Source organism: Oryzias melastigma, linkage group LG1 (assembly GCF_002922805.2).
Source record: "Oryzias melastigma strain HK-1 linkage group LG1, ASM292280v2, whole genome shotgun sequence".
NCBI lineage: Eukaryota > Metazoa > Chordata > Actinopteri > Beloniformes > Adrianichthyidae > Oryzias > Oryzias melastigma.
The window spans coordinates 1,156,969-1,180,958 of NC_050512.1; the positions used below are offsets into that span (position 1 = coordinate 1,156,969).

Sequence of the window (23,990 nt, forward strand, 5' to 3'; positions counted from 1 at the left end):
CTAGCTATCAGCTTCAGTGATTCAACTATCATCTTCATCGGCCAAATTCATCTTACAGCATTCATACTAGCATTATTGCAGGTGATGCTGTTTATCTAGTTCATAATTATGTTAAAAAGTTCAAATATCGTTTTAGAGTGTCAATGTTTATACGGTTCGGCCTGAAACTTAAGGTGTGTTTTGGATTGTGGTCCCCTGTGCCATTGAGTTTGACACTCCTGCCTTAGAATCTAAATTGAGGCGTCGGCAGAAGTTACAGTAAAGAACATAAACACTGAAGCTCTGGTGTTAAATGGTTCAATTCTTTCGTTTCCTTTAGTTCCGTCTCTCTTCATCCCAGCTGTTTTCTGCTCTGCCTGAGTTAAGCTGCTTCAGGTCAGATTCTTTCATATTCCAGGACTTACTTTCTTCTGTTTTTGTCACCATAAGGTCACATTTTCAAAAACTGTTTCTTATTCTTTGAAGATCTCCTCCACATTTGGTGTTTGGTTTGTACCGCTCAGGCTGTCCGACCACTCCAGAATGTGAACAATGTGACGTGGTGTTCCAGGCCTGGAAACTGGAGCGCTCCAATGATTCAGCAGCTAAATTGATCCCGACATCCACACAGTGACTGACGGCATTCCCAGAGGCCGGGCGCTGCTGGTGTGTCCGTGTGTGCGCGGCTGCAGAGGTGATAATCAGTGGTGGCTGCGGGGGGCTCTCTGTCCCATTTGGTCCTCCTCAACCAGCCAAACCCCCCCTCCCTGAGCACACCTCCTCTGTTATTCCCTCTCAAACTTCACTCAGTCAGGCTTCAGTTTACCTTCAGGGAGGTTCTGCTCTGATTTTCAGTTTCCTCGGCCTGGAGAGAGCAGGACAGGAGTGAAGGCCGGCAGGGCGCTGCTGCTGCAGCTGTCGATCAGGGGATCCGGGAGGAGGAGGCTCTGCTGAAGGAGCTGACTGCTCTCCTTATCAGAGGACAGAAAACGCAGCCGGCCGGAGAAAGTGGCTCGTCAGGCTTTCCTGTCTTTGGACTGCTATTTTTGAGGTGGTGCTGGGGAGTCGGCCTGCTGAGCTTAGAACCAGACGAGCCGCACTGAAAGAGTCCAGAACGGAGAATGCTGGGGAAAGGTCAAGGTGGAGGATACCCCCCTGAGATGAGTGAGTCCCTGCAGAGGTAAGAAGACAAACAATGCTGCCGCTGAGTCTAACGGGAGTCCGACTGTGAGCGACGCTCTCAATACAAAGAAACCAACTCGGAAGTTTCTACACAGAGAAAGTGCAGTTTCACTCAAAACACCAGAATTACTCTGTTTCACGCTAATACAAAAAGTTTAGTTCAATCAGTATCTAAATGTATTTAAAAGGAACAAATGAGTTTTTTTGTTGTAAAAAACATTTTGACTTTTAATTTGGGGTTTTTTCTAAAGTTAGATAGAAATCAGCTCAGCAATTAAAATTCAATGTTCATTCATTTAAAAAAAAGTAATATGCAAAGAATGAAAGATATTTAAAAGTTTTCCGAGTAAATCAGTAAATCCAGGTTTGATTTCATTTCCATTTGTCCAGGTCAGGATCTGCAACCTCTTCAGCTAAAAGAGTTGGTTTCTTCCTGACCAAAACCGTGAAAGAGCTGCAATGTCTCCTTTACAATTTAAAAATATGCTTTATTTATGCTTTTGTAACCATTCAGCCATTCCTTTATAAAATGTAGCTTTTAAATATTTACAAAAAAGTGATATTTTCTATTTATTACAAATGTACTAATTTGACAGAAACCTGTTCAAGTTCCTTTTAAAATAAATACACACATTGTGTCAAATAAGATGCAGCAGATTTACTTGAAATAAAAATCCAATGAAGTCAAAGATGGAATTTTGTATCATTATGACTGACTGGTGTGGCATCAACCTTTTTCTCTTCTTATCATCAAATATAAACATGATGTTCTCAAGAAAATATCTTATAAATGTAAATACATGTAAATGATTTGAGTATTCTATAATAAACCACTCTAACAACAGATTAAATATTTACCAGAATTTTACTCTGATATCTGCCATGCTAAAAACCAAAAAAAGAATATTAACCAAAACTACAAACCCATTATTTATGACATTAGTTTGGGCTGCATGAGGCTCTTAAACTCCTCCACTGTGGCTCTGGTTAAAGAAAAGAAGGGTTTTATTTTAAAAACAGTAGAAGGACACTCTAAAACTCTAAAACTCCAAAACAACTAAAACATTTTGAGAGATTTTTGTGCACAGAAAATCCTTGGGGAGGGCAGTAAGCACAAACTAAGTTTGTACTTTTAGGGCAGTGGATTAGGAGATTTTATACATAAAAAAGGAAGGATTTTAAGTGTGTTCTATGGCTAGAAAATAAATACAGGGTCACTTATTTACTCTGATTTAATTCTAATTAGTTAGATTTATGAATTCCTGGCTAAGATGCACCGCGAATGGCAAAAGAAACTTTCTTTTATCACTGCTGACGTTACTCTACCTATTACTGCATTTGCTGCATTGAGATAATCCTATGTGGACAAAAGTGTCTTATTTTGAGAGTAACCACAGCATAAATACAAACCAGTGTCTTATTTTCCAAAAGTTGAAGTCAGACTTTGTGGCTCTGCGGGGTTGTTGTCAGGGAGAAATGGACTGAATGTCTTCAGTGCTGAAGGTTGCAGACGCTGTTCTAGATCGCAAAGTTACACTGTAAAAAACACATTTTAAGAAAGTAAAACATTTAAATTGTTTTATTTTCTGTCTTATGAGAAAAACAATCTTATCAAGAACGTTTTTCAAAATCAAAATGTTAGTGTGAGAAAACAAACATTTAAGTGACTGGAATTTAATTAATAAAATCAGAATTCTTGGTAAGACCAATGGCAGATATTTTTGTAATTTTGAAGAACATCTGGCGGTGGAGGAAGAAGTTCCGACCCGTTCGTCTGCAGTGTGTCCTTCTCACTTCAGTTTATTTGTGTGAGCTCAATGAGCAGACTAATGAGCAGACTCACTACATCCAGATCTGAACATCCACAGTGGCCACAGCATTCAAATTCATTACTTTGGGTCACACGTCTGAAATTAGGATTTTAGTGCAGAAAGAAGAAGTTCCTGCTCTATGAAGTGATTTAAAAGTTACAGATTTGAGATCAAAATTTTCCAAATTGCAAACAAAATGTAAAATGTTAAGAAGAAAACTTCATCATTTGCAAATTAATACACATAATATTTGCTTTCAAAAACGTATTTTTTGTTTCAAAAACTATTTTTGCGTTTACTATTTTTTTTACAAATATTTTTTGAAAGAAAAAAATTGTAAATGCAAAAATATTTTTTAAAAACAAAAAACAGTTTTTTGAAGCAAATACTATGAATTTTCATTTGCAAATTTTGAAGTTTTATTCTCAATACTTTACATTTCGTTTGCAATTTAGAACATTTTGATCTGAAATCTGTAACTTTTGCTTGTAATTTGTTGGCACAAAGGCCCTGCGACAGACTGGCGACCTGTCCAGGGTGAACCCCGCCTTCACCCATCAGTAGCCGGGCTAGGCTCCGGCACCCCCGCGACCCCGAAAGGGAAGAAGCGGACAAGAAGATGGATGGATGAATGTTGGCACAAAAATCCCTTCATACTCCTGAACATGTGGAGTTTCGATGTTGTTTGGTCGGATGTTGTCGGGTTCGTATTGTCCTTCAAACTTTGTTCTGATGCCTTTTTATTAGAACAAACAAAAAGTTAGTTTAAGTTAGACTGCAGATTCCTGTACTGATATCCTCATGAGTTTCTAATGTGAATTCATCAAATGTTTTTGATGTGAAGTGGCCTTCTTTAAAGGATCATTTTAATTTAGATTTTAGCTGCAGAAAATTGTGAAATTATGAAGCTTGAATGCAAGCTCCTCCTTTTAAGGCTCCTCCTTTGTAGGACGCTCCTCCTTTGTAGGGCGCTCCTCCTTTGTAGGGCACTCCTCCTTTTAGGGCTCCTCCTTTGTAGGACGCTCCTCCTTTTAGGGCTCCTCCTTTTAGGGCTCCTCCTTTGTAGGGCGCTCCTTCTTTGTAGGGGGCTCCTCCTTTTGTAGGGCGCTCCTCCTTTTAGGGCTCCTCCTTGTAGGGCGCTCCTCCTTGTAGGGCGGTGCAGCTTCTCAGAATAGTTTTGTGTCTTCATTTCTACCTCTTATTTTTGAACTTGAAAATAATTTCTAATGGAATAATGATCTATAAATCATTGTTTAAGGTCCAGTTGTGGCAGCAGTGCAGGTTTTTGTTCTTCCCTGCACATGCATGTTTATCTTGTTGACTGTACTATGAATTACATATCTAACTTGGACCTCATTTAACTTTGAACTCCTACACAAACTAGCTTCAAGTTTCATGTTTCTGCAGTTTGTCTCAGTGATCAAAATACCGTTTTTGGGGTTCTTTATAGAGAGGAAGTTGTTTTTCAGGGTTATGGTCCTTCATCCAGGCCTGCATGGAGAACCGGAACAATGGTGGGACCCTGGTGTGGTCTGAGTGGACGAGTGGGATGTTTGGTGAGGTGTGAGAACAGCGGCCTCGTTTTCCTCCTGCTCTGGAGATGTGTTCTCCGTCTACTCAGAGATTAACGGATGATTGTCAACCTGTTTTCTCAGATCAGTTTCACACCTTTTGCTTTGAACCTTTTGCTCCTCTGGTCGCTCCCGCCGTCTGGGTGCAGTCCCAGGTCACGCAGTCTCCTCATGACAGCCGTCCAAATCAATCGAAAAGAACAAATGTCCTGCAAGGATTCTGTTTGTCTTGTCATGCCTGATTTAAGAAAAATCAATGGAAGTGAAAACAAAAATCTTTTGTTTTTGTCATTTTCATGATAATTTTTAGTGTTTGACTTTAATTTTTCTTTCAAATATTTTGAATGAAGTGACATTGCCCTCAGTCAATATTTGTGGGTTTGTGCTCAGAAGTCACTGGAACAATGCGGTGAAACACTGAGAGGAAGAATTCAAGAGAAAGACGAGGACTGAGGAGCAGAAGGGAAATCCTTTTTTATATTAGAAGATATCACTAATTATTTTAGAGTTATGGAGGATAAGAAGAAAGACCGAAGCAGCACTTTAGGCGATAAAGAGAGAAGAGTACATTCCCATTTGACCAATTGGTAGACCTTAAAAAACTCCAACTTATAGAATTCCTGTATTTATTTGTTGCCTTGTAATAGAGAAGCAGCATTATAACATCATGTACACTAATTTTAGTTAAATTAAAAGGAAAAAAATGAATTAATCAGGTTTTAAAAAGTTTTTCCTCAAATTTTAGCATGATGCTTGAACATAAAACATGTCATTAGATTTCTTCACTGCAAAACGTGACATTCAAGTGAGATGAACCATCTAAAAACAAGAATAAACATGCTCATTTTTTAATGGTAAGATCATTCTTCTCACTTAGTAGATTTTATGACAATTTCCCTTATTTTAAAAATTTTGGTACTTAATTATCTCAATAAGATATTGAGGCTTATTACTAAGATTTTATTACCTATTATGAGTAAAAACACACTTGAAACAAGAATAACTCAATAGTTTAAAAAGTAACATTATCTTCATTCAAATCTGTGACATTTGTACGACCAAGATCCATGCAGGAGCATGGTTTAGTTCAAGAATTTCAAGTAAATTATAATGCACAGTGAAAAAAAATAGTGCTAACAGTTTACTATTCTTTTTGAAGAATAGAAAAGTACTTTTGTTTTAGTATATTTGGCTGGTTTCAACAAGCAAATCCTTGTGGTTAGCACAATGTCAAAATAACCTTACTAGCAAAATCTGAACTAAAGAATCATTTTGAGAAAATTAATCTTAGAAATGTTATTTCTATTAGTCAAAATGAGATTGATATTAGTAAAAATATACAAGTTTTACAATATTTGTGGTTTGTATGAGGCTAGATATTTTACTTGCTTTGAAAAGTCTTGACATGCCACATTTTCTTGTTCTATTGGCAGATAATTTTTTCTAATTTTAAGCAAAATTTACCTTATTTTTGTACTTTTAAAAAAAAATGTTTTTAAAGCAGACTTTTTGCAGTGTTTTGAATTTTCTGTGTAAAAAGATTTAAGCATTTCTTATGTAAACATGCCTTATTTTATTTTGTTATAACTGACATCTATAATAAAGTCAAACGGAAAGATTTGAACAAAGAGCATTACCGCCAATCCATGGGTTACATCGTGTGACGACAGGAGCTCCGCCCTAACAGGTCCATTTCATTTTTTTATGGACCTACGACCAACGGGGGACTAGAAATGGTACCAGTCGGTCCTGGTGAACGGGTCCATTTTGTTATGGAAAAGCTCAAAAGTCCAGTCTGGCCCGGTCCTGTCCGGTCTGGACCACTCAGTGGAAACGAGGTTTGAGTCTCCTGGTACCCGTCAGCGGTCTCTGGATTCCCACAAGCCAGCCAGGCCAGATAGAGCTCCTTCACAGCTATCAGTCATTCTGTCGGAACAACCATTCTGGCACTGCTACCTTTTTCAATGTCTGCTTTGTTAATTCTAATTTTTATTTATCACAAGTTTCTTCGTCTAGCTCTGAATGGTGGAAAAATGGTCACAGAATTGATTTCATTTGGTTTGAACCAGAAGTAAACCACTTGATGGTTGACGTCACATCAGCCTAGTTCATCTTCTAGATCAGGGGTCTCAAACTGGCGGCCCATGGGCCTTTTGGGGCCCCCAAGTCAATATTTTGCGGCCCTGCCTCAACAAGAAAGTTTAATGTCTACTGAGCAATATCTTCTGCCTGTCCTGCTTCGTGTTAGTTCAGCTTTATGCTTAAAACTTTGCATTTGCTATTGTCGTTGGATCTGGTCGTCAGAAAAGTCCTTAGCAGCAGTTGCTAGCATCGTTAGCTCCTGTCGTTTCACAGGACACAGAAGATAGTACATAGACATGAACAACTGTTCAATTAACTTGTTCAGTAGACATAGACAATGGACTACAGACATAGACAGTGAACATAAAAACCTACTTTTGGCCCAAAGGGAACCCCATACGACCCAGCCTCAGCCAGACTCTGCCTGCAGTGGCTCAGAGATAAACTGAGTTAGAGAATTCTGTTGTATCTAGATGAACCTTTGAAGTCTGTTGGGCCCGAAGAACAGAATCCTGTGTTCATACCTGATCCTGCACATGACCAGGAACTTTACAACAAGGAAACTGATCCACTTCTGGGAAGTATTCGTTTCAGTTATCAGCATGGTCCTTTGGGAGGTTGCTCTGACATTCTGTTAGTTTCATTCACCAACACAATTTTCCTTTAAACTCCATTGAGTTCCGGATGTCACAGTAACCCCCCTACCAGCCTCTGGGTAGCAGATGCTCCTCCGTGTGCCCCCCTGTAAGTGGCAGCAGATGAATGGTTCCCACTCGGTACTTGACACTAGATTTGTCTCTCGCAGTACTTGGAGGGATGCAAACATCGCCTCAGGGTGTCTCACCATCTCATTCCCACACAAACTTAAGCATGTGTTCATTGCTGTGTTGACACTTGACAACAACTGTAGCTAATCCTGATGTTTAATGGCTGACAGTTGTGTAACACCAAACGGGGGGCTTAGGTTCTGCATGGGTCCGGTCCAGGAGCTCAGGCTGCTGTTTGCTGGAGTTATCCAATGGGACGTCTCAGTTCTCTGTGAGCCAGTATCATCAGGTTTAACCCTTTAATACCCGAGGCATCACCGCTGACGCTTAAACACAAAGACATGAATATTCTGTTTGTATGGATCCTAATGACTCCGCCTTTGATCCCAGACTGAGGCGGACACTGCTTTACTCTGTCAATAACATAAACAAACAAAATGATGGGAAGATGGGGCCATGAGTGGAAGTGGATGGCAGCCCATTAGGGACAAAGTTAGCCTTTTCAAATATTCACAGGTTACAAATCTAAAAGTATAAGCTACACCAGAATCCTCTGTGAAGACGGATCCATAAGTCTACAAGTCGGCCTGCAGAATTAGACAGGAAGTGAAATGATATCTGAATCTCTGGGTGTTGTAGACTGATTAGAGCTCTTTAATTTTTTCGGGTTGGGAACCCATGATTTAATTGGAACAGCCAGTACTTGTTTTGGGGACAACCAAAACATCAAATAGTGACGAGGAGGCTCCTAACACCAGAACACTTTCGCTATATAAAGTTCCACCATCACTTTTGCTGGGTAATTTATACCCGAGATTTATTTTATTTTTCTTAAAAAAATGATCAAAATATGACAACACATGATAAATTAGAGTAGCTTAGTAGTAGTACTAGAGTACATGGGAAATATAAACAGGAAAATCCTAAAAACATTTTTTGAAAATGACAGAAAAATTAGGAATTTAAGAACAAAAAAATCCTTTAAAAAATAATTAATGATACTGGAGACTTGGTCTTTCCTGGACCTCCCATTCCTGGGACAGGTATGGCTTTACCCAGGGACCGTGACACTCTGAAAAATGCAATCATTGGAAATCAAATAAATACTTTTGCTCAAAAGAAAATCACCCGGCGATAGTGCTCTAGGATGAACTATTATGTCTTTGCTTTGCTCATCTGAGATGGAATCTGGATCAAACTGTACGCCTGAATCGCTCCAATACTGGTCACCGTTTTTTTCTGTACTGCTAATGCTAGATTGGGGGTGTGAGGGGCTGTAAGCTAGTGGGAGAGACTGTAAACAGAGAGCTCTCAGTGACGGGTGATGGGAAATGGGGGTGGGCTTATTCTGCACCAACGGTCTCACCCTCAAATCAGAGGTGAATTTCTGATGAACTCCTGCTGCTCTGCAGAAACTATGTCCCTCCCCTGAGAAATAAAAGAAAAAGACATTTAGAGCTCTATCTGCAACACACCTGAAATACCAAATGACACTCTCTTTTAATGAGGTTTCTCTGAAGAAGTCATTGTCATTCCATGTAATAATATTTCAAATGTTGCATCTTAACTGGGGGGTCATTGTCTATCTCAGCTGAGAGCACCAGCTGAGCGATTGCAGACCAGCTCTCCCAAATTTGAATGACATCCCAGCTGCCCCAGTCAAGTCTAGAGCTGGAGAGCAGAGTGCTCCAGCCTTTCTCTGGCTGGGAGGCTGAGGGTCCTCCGAGAGACCAATGCAATCTGAGAGGGAGGATGGTGCTTATCACTCACGTACACAACGATTAATCATAATCACTAGATAAACTCTGTCTGCAAAATATCCCGTTGACACAGAGGCAGCGTCTCCCTGTTTTTAAAAACTATTTTTAACCCGTGACATGTTTACATTTTCATGTAGTCACTAAGCAACAAAGTCAGCTGGTCTTTGGGCTTTAGCTGTATCAGATGGTTAATCTAATGTCAAGCCCACTAAACTTTGTAGGGTGTTAAGATGGTTTAACATGTGTTAGTGAAGGCGTACTGCTGGGACACGGTGCTAAATTTCTGCTGGAGTCACAAGGAAGTTCCTGGTTTTCCCTTTTCCATGTAAACAAAGAGGTTTTTAGATCTTTGAAAGTCTAGATGACAGGAATAATTGTTGACATGTGTCAAGTCAAGACTCGGGGGCCGGATCCGGCCCTCCACATCATTTTATTTTATTGTTATAAATGACCCGTTTGACAAAATATATTTTTATGGAGAGTAAAATATTGAAAGTTATTTAAAGTTTAATTTGATTTATTCTGGAATAATATTCCTGCATTTTTATTATCATATTTATGTTAAAAAGTTACAGTTTTAAAGTTTTATTAATTGGTTTTACTCTAGCTTTTGTGACTACTTTGCCATTTACTCAGATTTTTAGGATATTTTGGACTTTAGCTAATATCTACACCCTAGCTGTTTGGCTAATTTAGGCATTGTTCAGTTTTTTAGGCTGTTTTGAAATTTAGCTTTTTTTTCATCTACATGCTAGCAGTTTTGGGTAACCTAAGTTTTTTTTTTTTTTTAGGTTAATTTGGCATTTAACTAATATTATAGCTGGCTATAAAATTCAGCGTTCTCAGCTATCAGCATCAGTGTTTTCAGATATCAGCTTAAACATTTTCAGCTATTAGCTTCAGTAATTTCAGCTATCAGCTTCAGTGCTTTCAGCTATCAGCTTTTGCGTTTTCAGCTATCAGCTTTTGCGTTTTCAGCTATCACCTTTTGCGTTTTCAGCTATCAGCTTCAGCGGTTTCAACTAACAACTTCTGCATTTTTAGCTATCAGCTTCAGCATTTTCAACTACCAACTTCTGCGTTTTTAGCTATCAGCTTCAGCGTTTTCAGCTATCAACTTCAGCGTTTTCAGCTATCAGCTTCAGCGTTTTCAGCTATCAGCTTCAGCGTTTTCAGCTATCAGCTTCAGTGTTTTCAGCTCAGCTTCAGCATTTTCAGCTATCAGCTTTTGCGTTTTCAGCTGTCAGCTTTTGCGTTTTCAGCTACCACCTTTTGCGTTTTCAGTTATCAGCTTTTGCGTTTTCAGCTATCAGCTTCAGTGTTGTCAGCTATTACCTTCAGCGTTTTCAGCTATCAACTTTAACATTTTCCGCAATCAGCTTCAGTGTTTTCTAATACAGAAAATATACCATGTGGCATACCTCAGGGATCAGTTCTTGACCCTATTTTATCCATTTTATATATGATCCCCCATCTACCATTTTTATGCAGACGACATTCAACTATATTCCTCCTTCCCAGAAACAGACTTTAATATCTTGACCAGTTTAGTGGATTGTTTATCTGTCATTAAGTCATGGTTATCTAATAATCACTTTCACTTCATTACTCAAAAGACAGACAGTGATTTTTGTCAGACAACAATATCCCTTTTCTATCAAACAGCACCTTGGTTCCCTGAGCTCCTCTGTCAGGAACCTTGAGGTGTTCTTCGACAAATCTCTGTCTTTGGATCGGCACGCTAAACAAATGGTCAAAAATTTTATGTATCACCTGAGGTGTGTAGCAAAAGTTAAAAAAACATCTTATCTAGACTTGACCTGGAGATGATTATACTTGCCTTTATATCTTCACAGTTAGATTATTGTAATTCACTTTTTACTTGTCTTAGCAAAAGCTCTTTAAAACATTTACAGCTTGTTCAGAATTCTGCGGCAAGGCTTTTAACAGGAGCCAATAAACGAGCTCACATAGCTCCTTTACTGTCCTCTTTACATTGGCTCCCAGTAAAATTTAGAATTAATTAAAAATGTATACTCCTCGTTTTTAGAGCCTTGCATGGCCAAACTCCTAAATACATTACTGACCTTTTAACCCCCCTACTCTTCAGCCCAGTCCTTGAGGTCTTCAAATCAAAATCTATTAAAAATTCCCAAAACCTGCTATAAAACCAGAGGAGACTTTGGCTTTCAAGCCGTTGCTCCTCGTCTTTGGAACGACCTCCTGTTGTCAGTACGACAGATTAACTGCGGAGAGTGATTTAAAAGTCAGGTCAAGATGTTTTTATTCAAAAGAGCTTTTAGGTCATTTATTTTTGTCTTATATTCTGTTTCTACCTTGCTTTTACTGCCTTTTATCTGCAATATGTGTATGACTGTCTGTAATTTTATTCCGTCTTCTTTGTGAAGCACTTTGTGATTTTTATCTGTGACAGGTGCTATAGAAGGAAACATTTACTTACTTTACTAGTGCTTTTAGCTATCAATTTCAGCATCTTCAGCGGCTAAATTCAGCTTACAGCATTCACACTAGCATTACATAGTGTGTAAAATCTGAAATTTCCCCACCGTGGGACGAATAAAGGACTATCTTAAAGGACTATCTTATCTTATTATCACAGTTAATTTTATATATTTAGTATATCTAGTATTATGTTAAAAGTTATAGTTTTAATGTTTTAAGAATGTAGTTTTAGAGTTTTCAATAAATGTTTGTCCTGTTTTGCCTGAGACCTAAGGTGTGTTTTGGATTTTGGTCCTTTATCTGATTGAGTTTGACCCCCACAGTGCAGTTTTTCAGATGTGGAGACAGACTGACACCTAACAGAAAAACTCAGGTAAAGTCAGAGTCCAGGCTGAGCTGAGGTTCCTTCAGCTGTGTCATCCATCCAGAGTCATTCCCATTATGGGGGAAAACCCTTGTGGAGCTTCCATGTGTACAGAGCCATCTGCAGGCCACCAGGTGGAGAGTGAATACATTAATGGACATGCCCCCCACCCCCGTGTGAGAGCAGGGTGTGAGATGGGGGGTGGGCTGTTGCAGTCAGAATTAATATATAACCTAACAACTCAGCGATAGTTCGGAGCCCGTCAGGGGTAATGGATAGCAATGTGTGCTATCTGCTGCTGTGTGTGCGCCCGGCATCTGCCAGCAGAACCAGCAGGTGAGCGGGACAGCTGCTGGGCATGCTCAGACCACTGAGAGGTGGTCATCCGGTGGGCCAACCAGCACAAGGGAGGGCTGCTGTCACAAGAACGTCAGAACGGACATACTGTGGATTTATGGCAGAAGGCTTCTTCTGCATAGTGTGACAGGTCAGCTCCAGGATTTGTGTCACAGACCCAGGTTCTGGACCCGTGTTACGTCCTGCTGCTGCTGTGCTGTAACTTTTATACATGATCTTAATTAGCACCTGCCAGGTGTTTAATTGAGAGGCAGCCTCACAGAGGCAGGCAGGGAGCAGAGCCAGAGGCAGCTGGGTTTGAAGTTTAGGGTTTTGTGGTGCTGGTTTTGTTTTGTTCGGGTTGGACCTGGCAGTCTTGATTTGTGGGCTTTGTTTATTTGTTTTCTTCAGGTACAACAGCACACTAATTATTTAATTTGATTCCTTCTTTCAGGACGCAGGGTTTTGTTTATTTTATTCTTACTCGGTGTCCAGTTTTTATGTTTTTGTCCCTTTTCTCATTTTCCCCTAGACTTGAGGCATGTGTGCCCATTGGGGTGTAACAGCCTGTAAAACAGATTAACCCTCGTGCTCTCTTCTGGGGTCCAGATGACCCGCCCCTTATACTGATGTGTGGTCCCCCCCATGATAGAGGTGGACGGGATTTTATGTCTGCCACGGACACCAGGGACGATAAAAAATCCTCTGAGAAAAAAGTTCAGTGCGCTGTCATGTGGGGTCCAGATGACCCACTTGAATGTTAACATGGCTAGGATAGGACTAGAGTTAAATCCTTACCTTACATTTATTGACCTTGTTTTATATTTTTTACCAAAATATTCCTTTTAACATTTTTAACATGGCTCCTGGGAAAAAATATGGCGCTTGAAAAGTAATAGCTGGAAGTCCCTCGCCCTGATGGAGCCGCCCAAAATCCCTGACCAGGAGTCCTCAACCGGAACCCTGTTTTAAGCTTTTGAACTTTTCTCCCTTTGATATACCGAAACTGCTGTTTCACAGGGAGAAAGTGGCAGTCCGACGGATTTTTCTCCGGAGGTAAACGGGTGTAGCTATATACTTGTTAATCTTGACTTGAAAGAAATAAAACGATGAACGTTCTCTGTCCCATTTGAACCTCATCTTCACACTAAACTACCAGACAGTTAGTTTATAGCTGATAGTTCTGAAACCAGCATTTTCAACGACACATCAACCGTTTTAGCATATTCACTAACTCGAGATCTGAAAATGAACTTTAAAAACGTATACATTAACTTAACACATTAATTACAGCAAAATCTCAGCGACATAAACCATGTTAATAATGCTGGAGCACTTAGGAGTCTACATTAAGAACGTTCATTCACATTTACGTTGGACTGAAACTGCAGTTTGTAACCTAGCCACATTTTCACATCTGCAATTAGTTCAAAACCATGATTTGAATGTAGTAATTGTTTACTAGAAATTTAATGCACTGATACATACACTGCATATTTATATTTTTAACCCATTCGATGTATTCTACTGGGTTACCCACCTGTAAAACACAATTGTTTTACGAGACGAGACGACTGCGATGTTGCAGCCGTATTGAAGCAAAGATGCTAATATCTCAGCAACATCTCACAAAACTGAACACCACCTGCTGGTGGAAAAGTGTAACTTGTATATTCAAAATTAAAATCTCAAAACAGCATAACGTAAAAACTCATTCTGTGAGTCACATTTCATACGCATTAGAAAACTCTTTGGGTCCATTTATTATTTACCAAGTTCTGCTACATGATCCGTTTTCTTCTGAAGACGACATCCATCACCACCAGACTGGAGTCCCTCAAAGTTCAACTGGTTTACCTTTCAAAGCTCGTTCAGTGGCTGCGCCTTTTCTGTGTGGAGCCCAAAAACGGACATAAAATCTTGATTAGTGCTGCTGAACAGGAGAGCTTTGAACTCAGAAGTCTGAAACGCGCATACAGTCGTGTGAATTTTGAAGAGGACGCTTGGACGTTCTTTTCAGAGCCGGAGCGCGACAAGCCGCTTTTCTCCTTCAGAATCTACTGGAATTATGTTGAGCGTGTTAACAATTAAAAAGTTACAGTAAAGCAAAGAACATCAACATTAGCGCTCCGGTGTGGAAGGGTTACAGCAGAAAAGTCGAGAATAAAAACCGTAAACACTCAATTGTCTTTCAAGATTGATGTTCACTGAGCCACATTAGCAGCGCTGCCATTACACAGATACAAAAACATTTATTCAAATTTTTGTTGGATGTTAACTATTTAATTACAATGTTTCCTTTAAATTATAATCATGAGATTAAACACAAACCAAATAACGTGATAAGTCAATAAAAACATGCCGAGGAACCTGAACAATACTTTGGTTTACAGTGGAAACGTTTCAGTTTCTGACACGACACAAGCGCTCATCATCATCTATCAAAGGAGACGTCGGCGTCTCATCAATGCCACGGAGCGGCGAGCTACGTGGGACCGGCTGTGGATGAAGAGACTTTGGGAGATCTTGGTTGGTGATTTTACCGAGGAGCTGTGGATCCAACGATTCCACATAACGCTCAACTTTTGATGAGCTGTGATGCTGTGGCGCCCTGCACAGTGGTGCAGTCACTGTTGGTCATGTGACTCAATCAAAAACAAGTGTTTCTATTGCAGTTTTGCAAAAACGACCATTTTAATACGCCTAAAAAACCTCCTCCTTCTACCAGAACAAAAAGGGTTTTTCTAATAAATGCGAGTTTTTTTCAAAATTGTTATTTCCATCAGGCAAATTTATTATTGCAAATCCAATTTCCACAATTAGTCGATGTGATTGCCCTTGAAATCAAACTGGAACATTTTGTATGGTTCAGCGGAGTTTTATCTGATTTTTTTTTTGTATATTTTCCCCTTTGTTTTGTCTTTGCTTTATTTTTGGATTTATACTTTTTTTTCTTTTCATTTATACACTTTAAATCTTCAAAAAACTCAGTTTGCTTTTGAAGTAAAAAAGACCTATTGGAATTGAGGTTAATTTACAGTTTCAGATTTATAATATAATTATGGTGTAATGAATAAATACTGGTGAAAAAGCCTGTGCTTGTAAGAAAAAGACAGATATTAAGCATTGCCACAAAAACTGTTTTAAAGGTAAATATTTAGAGCACATTTTAAAGTAGTAAAAAAATAAATCAAAAAGCCCAACGCGTCCAGGATTCAAAGAGATGCAGGAATGTTTCGTGAAACCTGCTTGATGTCTGCTCCATACACACTGCATCGAGGCAGGAAAGTTGCAGCCCTTCCGTCTTCACGCCGACAGCTGTGGTTGAGCTGTCACTCAAACTCACACAGGCTTCACTGTTCCTCTGGTGCCTCCGGTTCGGTGGGCATCAGCTCATGTCCCTGAAACAGGGGAACCACGTGTAACTGAAGCCTCTGAGCTCCACTGGCTGAAGACCGTCAATCTTTCTGCCCCCGTCTCACCTCCGTCCTCCCTGAGGCCCAGTTGATTAGCTGAGGCTGATTTGACAGGAAGCTCTTTTGAATGGGTTTTGACCTCATGACAAACGGGCCGACCCGGTCCGCCGCACTCACGCAGGGCCTATTTTTGGTGGTCCATTAGCATGCCTGACTCTTAATCTGCTCTGGAAACTGTAAGGAATGGCAGTCACGTTCTCTGTTCTCCTTTTGTTTGTGCATCACAGCCGACATTTCACTTTCTGATTCACTCTCACTGCTGCAGTTCTCATTCTAAACACCCCCCCCCCCACCCCCATGTAGCTGATGGCACCGGCCAGGAACAGGAAGGTGTTGTGACCTTTTCTTCATCTTGGAGCTAACACCAAAAGCTAGAGCTGAAGTCCAGGAGCTTCAAAATAGACATTTATTGTAATAAACTGTAAATTTCTTCTTATGTGAAAAAGAAAACCATAATATCTGCTCAAATGAAAGGTTGATATTTTCTATAAAACATCCAATATTGAAGGATTATTCAATTTGTATTTAGATTTGTGAACAATCTAAGACAGGAAATGAAAATAAAGTTCAGCAGGACGTTCATAAAGTCAATATTCTACATTTTTCTGTTGAAGTTGGTAAGGTTATCTTTTATTATTTATGTTAAATGAACCGTCAAACAGCGTTCAGCTGTCAGCTTTAACGTTCTAAACTCGAACACTGGAACTAACTATTCCCTTTCCTGCCACCACTTTGTCTGACATCACCATGAAAAGGCTCAATCCTGCCTCCATGAGCGCTCATAGTCCTCCTCGCTCGTGGAGGCATTCCTGCACGCGCTTAACAACTCCTGCTCCAGTTTATGTCAAATTAAAAACAAATAAACAGAGAAAACAGAAACCTGCGTGTGATTGGCCACCTTTTTATTGGCCCCGCCCCATTCCTGTTGCTAGGGCAATACTGAGGCCATAAATGGATCTGTGTATCATTAGTTTTTCAACGTAAAATAAACAAACAAAAATTTAAACGACTTTTTCACTAAAAAAAGTCTAAGCTATTATAGAGAAACAGATCAATTATTTGTGTTCCCATTAAAGTATTAAATCGAAATCTGAACAAATGGATAACGAACTTTTAAATTAAACATTTTAAGTTTTCTGACGTCAAACTACTTCAGCTCCACCCAAAATGAACGTTTAAATTCAGAGTTCCTCTTTTTGTGTTTTCCCCGTGATCCAACACTTTTCTTAGAAAATGAATTTAAACATTCACTGAGTTTGCTACATTTTAGATTTTTAAAAATGAGAACATCAAGAATGATTTGTTTTACTACAGTCGTTTAGAAAATGATTAAATAAATTAATCAGTCCTTTATCCCCCTCTTTCCATTTTTAGTTTTAATTTGAAAAACACAGGTATTTCTGGATTTGTTTGTTTTTTTTCCTCAGATGTTGAGTTTGACACGGGCGAGCAGGAGAAGCCCCACGAGTGCTCAGTCCTGGGGGAGTTCTGGCAGAAATGTAACACCATACTCCAGGGGTACCCAAACTTTTTACCTCAAAGGGCCAAAATCTAAACTGGATCCTGGTCTGAGGGCCAAATGCAAGGATTTTACATGTCATGAAATAAAAGAAGATAAATATTATGGTTTAACTAATTTATTAATTTTGATTCTTTATTTATTAAGGTAAAACACATTTAAGTAAAATCAAAAAGTAACATTTGTCTTTGAAACCTTTACCAGCAAGGCCTCACTGGACATTTTTAATTGAAAACAAGAGCAAGCTAAAACAAACTTTACTAAAAAATGACTTTGCGGGCCAGTAGATGACCTTTGGCTGGCCAAATTTTGCCCGCGGGCCTCACTTTGGGCCTCACTTGCCGTACAGACGTCACTGTGGGTGAAAATTTGTGCTCATAAATAGGGGATTGTTTTTGTTATTTTACATCATTGTTTGTTGCCTACATACTTAACACAAACAGCAGAACTGAAGGCAAACAAGTTGAAAAATAGCTCTGTTGATGAGGCAGTGTTGACGTTGGCAGAACCGGCCTTCTTTGCTGTGGAGCAGGTATCCGTGTTGTTAGAGGCTGACTGACAGTGACTCATTCACCCACACACCTTTACATGACTCATCACTGCACCGAAATACTCCCAAAACTCCACGAACTGCTGCTGCTCCACTTTGGAAACGTGTAGATTCAACAGAAAATATTAACATACTGTAACACGAGGATTCCAGTAGATTGGAAAAGAGAAAAGAGCTTTTCTTCTTTACAATCTATTGGAGTCCTCGTGTTAATGGTTGAAAGGTTACAGGTGTTAAAGGGTTAAAAAACAATATGAAGTTGTATTATTTGAAGTAGATTATATGGGCGTCATTTTCTTCTCAACTGTGTCCAGGGAAAGCCTTTTAGGTTTCATTAATTTCATTTTTTTGTCCAGTTGTAGTAGTCTTTTAAACTTCTTACTCTTTTGTCTTGTTTTACACAGTTTGATGTTTCTTTCAGTTTCTGTGATGATGCTGGAATAATTTAGCTGTTTGACGCTGGAATCTTCAAAACATGTGACCACAGATTCAGAAAACATTTTATTAACACTCAAAATCTGTGTCTCAAAGAGATATCTCTGTATATGAGTACTGGACCGATTGGCCCCTCCCCCCCAAACAGGAAGTACCTGCGGACTCCAAGAAGCTAAAATCCCATAGACTTCTATAGAGAAATAAACAGCTGTTAGTTACTCAGAATAACCATTCTTGATATGATACCTTTTAACATCTTCTTGATAATCCTCTTTTTTTTCTGTAGTTTGTTGTAAACGGACCAATCAGATGCCTCAATCAAAGTAGGTGGAGCCTGCTGGCCCCCACGTACAATGTTCAAAATGTTTGACAGATTTTGTGTGATCTGTTTTCATCTGATAGGTGAGTGTTGGACCAACCAGTCCTGAGTTGCACTGACAAAATCTTGTTGGCAACGCCTGGCTCCAACATGGCGGTGCCCATCCAGTTCTCATTTATAGTCAATGGTTACAACTCAGGCTCTGCAACCTGCGGCTCCGGAGCCACTCTTTAACCCTTCCATTGTGGCTCTCTGAATTAAGAAAAATACAATATTATTCCTTTGAATTTTTTTTTTTATATTTCAGGTGTATCTTATAGGTTAATTAAGCAAAAAAAAAATGTCATAAAAGTCAAACGCTGTCAACTTCACAATCAGTTGAAGGACAGCATGTATCACTCCACTGGGATCTAGACTACATTACCCATAATGCCCCAACAGTCCATCCAGCAGTTTGGCTTCATAGTTTACCAAAACTGAAACATTTTGACAGATGTTTGAGTGTTGTTTACCACAGAAAATCAATCTGAAGTCAGCACACACAACCAGAATTTAAGGCGCACGTTTTATTTTTGAACACAAAAAGTCAAGGATTTTATTATGAAAAACTTCATTAGCTTTGGTTTATTTATTTATTTTTTACTTAGATTGATGAGTTTCCAGTTTAGATGCGCCACAAAGAGTTGTTTTTTGTGTGTTCATTTTTCGTCACTACTTACATTTCACACCTACTGCTACATTCTCTGCATTGAGATGATTTTCTGTAGTACAGGATGTCTTTTATTTTGAAAGAAAGTCATGTAGACCTCTAAAGAATTAGAAACTATTTCATATTTAGAAAAGAAAATACATTTTTTTTTATGTTTCTGTTTTATTGATGCTTGAAAAAACAAATGTATTTGTATTTGTCATAATAGTTACAATACCAAAAAAACTTATTTTTCTAAAGGGTGAAGTAAGACTTTGGCTCCTACTTGGATGTCGGTGAGAAATGCTCCAGAATGGTTAAAGGTTGCAGACCCCTGCCCTAACTGAATCATCATGATCTGAAACCAACTCGTATGAATGTTAGCTCCTGTGTCTGTACACGTTTGTATGAAAATAGGTTGACTGAATCCTAATTTGAACCCTAATGAAGATTCTGTTATGAGCACTGTGTCGGTGAATTGAGCATCTTCTACTTCAGATCAATCTCCTGTCGTACCTAAACTCCTTCACCCAGAGATGAATCTAAACTCCTGCCAAACGAAACACATCTAGTTATTAAAAGCAAAATCAAACTTGAACCTTGTTTTGGAAGATTTGATCACAGAAACAACAAGTAGATCAGGATTCTCTAACTCTGTTTACCTCGGGGCCACTGAAGGCGGAGTCTGGATGAGGCTGGGCTGTATGGGGTTCTATTAGTGCCAAAAATAGGTTTTTGTGTTCACTGTCTATATATTTGGTTCATTGTCTATGTCTACTGAACAAGTTAACTGAACATTTGTTCATGTCTGTGTATCTTCTGTGTCCTGTGAAACGACAGGAGCTAACGATGCTAGCAACTGTCGCTAAGGACTTTTCAGATCCAACGACAATAGCAAATACAAAGTTTTAAGCATCACAAAGCAAACACAAAGCTATCAAGAAGCGTGGACATGCAGAAGAAATTGATTAGTGACACTGAACTTTCATAGTAAGGCAGGAGCCGCAAAATGTCAACTTGGGGGCCACAAATGGCCCGCGGGCCGCCAGTTTGAGACCCATGAAGTAGAGAGTTAGAGGCCCAGTCCGAAGGTGCTCTGAACCACAGAAGTTTACATTGAAATCTAAGTAAAGACATTTTGATGTAGCGTGACTTTTTAAAAGTTATAAAACCGCGGTTGTTATATCTATTCATATAAAGATTTTAACGGCGATTATTGGTTGACTTCATCAAACAAAAGAGACGTCTGAAATATGAGACACTATTTCTTCATAACTCTCCGTTTGGAGGGATAAATGAAGGAGAAGGGAAGAATTTGGATTGGGCCAGAGAGTACGCTTAGATTTTAAAACACTCTCAGCTAAAAATCTGTATAGATTTTTTTTTTTTAATCACAATGATCAGTCTAGATCAGAGGTCTGCAACCTGCAGCTCCAGATCCACATGTGTCTCTTTTATCTCTCCATGGCTCCTTGGTCAAACATAAAATAAGTCATGGAGACTGCTGATCCAGACATGTCGACCATCAGAGTCAGCAGCTCCTGATAATGTCTGTCTAACCAAAACTACCTAAAGAAAACAAATAAACAAAGCCTGAAAACTAAGACTACCAAGATCCAAACTAAAATAACAAAACCCAGCAGAGTAAGACTGATGAGGACAAAGACGGGAAAAGAGCAAAAAATAAATAAAATAAAAAAACATTTATTAAATTTAGATTAGTTGCATTTATAAACTGATGACTGAGGTTCACATAGATGATAAACTATGTAGGTTTTTACATCCTGTTGACCTGAAGACGTCTTGTTTGTTCAACTCTACCTCCAGAATGAACAGATTTTATATGGAAAACTTTGGTAAAAAGTTTGATCTTTTATGAGTTAAAAGCACAAATTATCTTATGCTGAACAACATTGGTTACTAGCTGCTCAGAACTGCACTGAGATGATCCTGTTTGGTACAGAGTGTCTTTGATTTTGAACATAAGTAAAAAAAAAAAAAAATCAAATTTGTGAGAGATACTTGGTTCTTTTTATAGATTTGCTTCTGTTCGTACCAAAAAATAGACATAATTCATATTTTTTTTTTTTAAAAAGGTCATGAATGCAAATCCAAAATTCTTAAAGGCTAAAGTAAAACTATACGGCTCCTTCTAGGTTTAGATCGGTAGAAAATGAACCCAAATGTCTCTTCTACTGTTAAAGGTTGCTCACCTCTGAAGTAGACGGTGATAAAGACAGAGACACAGAGCTGTCGACTCCTGAAGTCCATCATGTATGTCAGAGGTTGTAAAGACCCTTCCTGCTGTTTCCATCCACACTCACCATGTCAAGAAATGATGCTGCAAAACCTTTTACCTGAAGACTGGTTCATGTGATTGTGTTCATCGTTCACTGTTGAGCTCCTAAAATCTGTGTTTGCTGAGACTTTCTCTACTTAGACTTTGAAATTCCAGCTTTTGTCACAAAGGAAAAGGCGCTGCCCTCACGTCATTACTGGCCACGTTCATCTTCACGCCGACCTGCGCAGAAGACCAGCACCGATCCACTGAGGTCTGGACCGATCCACTGAGGTCTGGACCGATCCACTGAGGTCTGGACCGATCCACTGAGGTCTGGACGTTCATCTGTAAATGTGGTCTGAGAAATTCACCAATAACTCACAGCTAAAATGTGAGTGCGCCACGGCTTCCAGCCAAGAAGAAATTTGCCATGTATAAGCAGGCAGACGCTATAAATAACCATTACAGAGCTGCTCAGAAAATGGTGGTGTAGCTCAGTTGTCAGAGTGGACACAATCTTCCGTCGCTGCTCACATTTCTTCACCTCTTGAGTCTTGTGACAACTCTGACGCTTGAATTTCCACCGCACAAATATGACTCTGATCCGCTGTACGAAACGGTCCCTTAATATTTATAACCCCTTTTTCTCCCCATCAGTCTTGAGTTGTTCTTGTCTCAGCAGCAGTGGTTAACCCTTAACACCGGAGCTCCAGTCTTTATCCTCTTTGATTTACTGTAACTTTTTCATTGTTAACTCGATCATTCCAGTAGATTGTGAAGGAGAAAAGCGGCTCAGACCGAATCAGTAAAGGTCTTGCGACAGCAGCAGCTCCAGTCAGTGTGTGTGGTGCAGGGTAGGCAGGGGCTGCTGCTGCCTCTCCTGCTGCTGCCTCTCCTGCTGCTGCCTCTCCTGCTGCTGCCTCTCCTGCTGCTGCCTCGTGGATTTCAGCAGGAAATTTGTAAATTTTCTACTTTTTTTTTTACCAAAGAAAAATTGAAGACCCAAAGTAACAGACATGTCTAAACATGTATATTTTATTTTGCCTTTAAAAAATGATATTCATTTTATTTCATTTATGCATTTTAAACTGTATTTTGCAGGTGAGCACAGCTGTCTTCCAGCTCTCCCTGACCAGCTGATAAGTTGACTCAAGTGATTCCACATCCTGATTGACTGAACAACCTGGTTTAGGTAGTCAGCATCAAGCAGTCCAGGGGGAGTGGGTAAACATTATGGCTCCTGAGGACCAGGGCTGGTCCGTTTCAAGAAACAGGTTTTGTCCAAACTCTGAGTTAAAGAAAACTCAGAAACGGAGGTAACTTAAACCCATGAAAGTGGTTAAACCAAACCCGTTTCACGAAGCGGGGTAAGCTGAACTCTGAGTTCATCACTATGACAACTGACTCTGTGAAGGTAACCTGGTCGGTAGCAGGTTTCCTTCAGGAAACTCAGAGTTCTCTGAGGTCTCCGCCCCTTTTTAAAGTGAAGGATGTTCAAATAGAACTTCCTCATTAACATTTAGAGAACATTTACATTAGAGACGACATGTTTCCACCACGCAGAAACCAAAACGGCATGCCCATTCATAGAGGATCATGTAGAGAGGAGGCTGGATTAATCCAGAGGGAATGTTATTTACGTCGGTAGAGGGTTTTGTTCCCGTTTCCATGGTGAATCATAATGTCTTTGCTCCATTGTTCAGGGCTTTTTATGGTCGCGATGTTCACATCTGACTGAGTCCAACTACTCAGAGTTGATTTGAACATCTTTTTTCAGCTGTTCTGAAACTGAAAACTCTGACTTTGCAAACTGTGAGTCACTTAACTCTGAGTCCAGGTTTGAACTCGAATTTGTTGAACCTTCTTCTTGAAACGGGCCCGTGAACTGCCGCAATCAACCTAAATACAAACACGTGGGGTTATGATCCAGTTGAAAAGGTTCTGTAGATGAAGATACACAAATATGTATATTGAGCAACTCTCCTTTGGACAGTTACTAACCATTACTGTGCAGCATAAGTTAATATGGGCTTTAAACTCATAAACTTAACTGAACAATTAGAAGAAATCAGACTTTTTACCAAGCATTTGAAATCTGTGCACTCTGGAGGAAGCGTAGAACGAACAAGGCCTCTGGATTTCAGCTGGGGTGTAAAAATCTTCACATAGTTTATCTGACTTTAGGTGCACCTCAGCCGTACATTTCTAAGCCCAACTAATCTAAATTAAATCAATGTTAACTCAATAACCCTTACTTTTAAAATGACTATTATTTAATTTTTCTACGGAGGGCCTAAAGAGCCTCATGTGGCTCTGGAGCCTCAGGTTGCAGACCCCTGGACTAGAAGGTCATCACCTCTCAGTCCTGACAATCAGCAAACCCCACATAATAAGGGTGGGGGGGCTC

At 39.5% G+C, this 23,990-nt stretch overlaps 1 protein-coding gene across 3 annotated transcripts in view; it reads left to right on the top strand.

The window, feature by feature from the left end:
* Nucleotides 1–23,990, top strand: part of rbm20 (RNA binding motif protein 20) — a 60,490-nt gene that overhangs the window by 1,739 nt on the left and 34,761 nt on the right. For 2 of the 3 annotated variants that reach the window (XM_024260024.2, XM_024260023.2), the window contains exons 2-4: nucleotides 320–375; nucleotides 466–673; nucleotides 835–1,159. In XM_024260024.2, the coding sequence (XP_024115792.1) occupies nucleotides 1,101–1,159 (59 nt within the window). In that variant the 5' untranslated portion in view covers nucleotides 320–375; nucleotides 466–673; nucleotides 835–1,100. Of the gene's footprint in view, nucleotides 1–319; nucleotides 376–465; nucleotides 1,160–23,990 lie in introns of all 3 variants that reach the window. The other variant, XM_036216049.1, reaches the window with a different exon arrangement.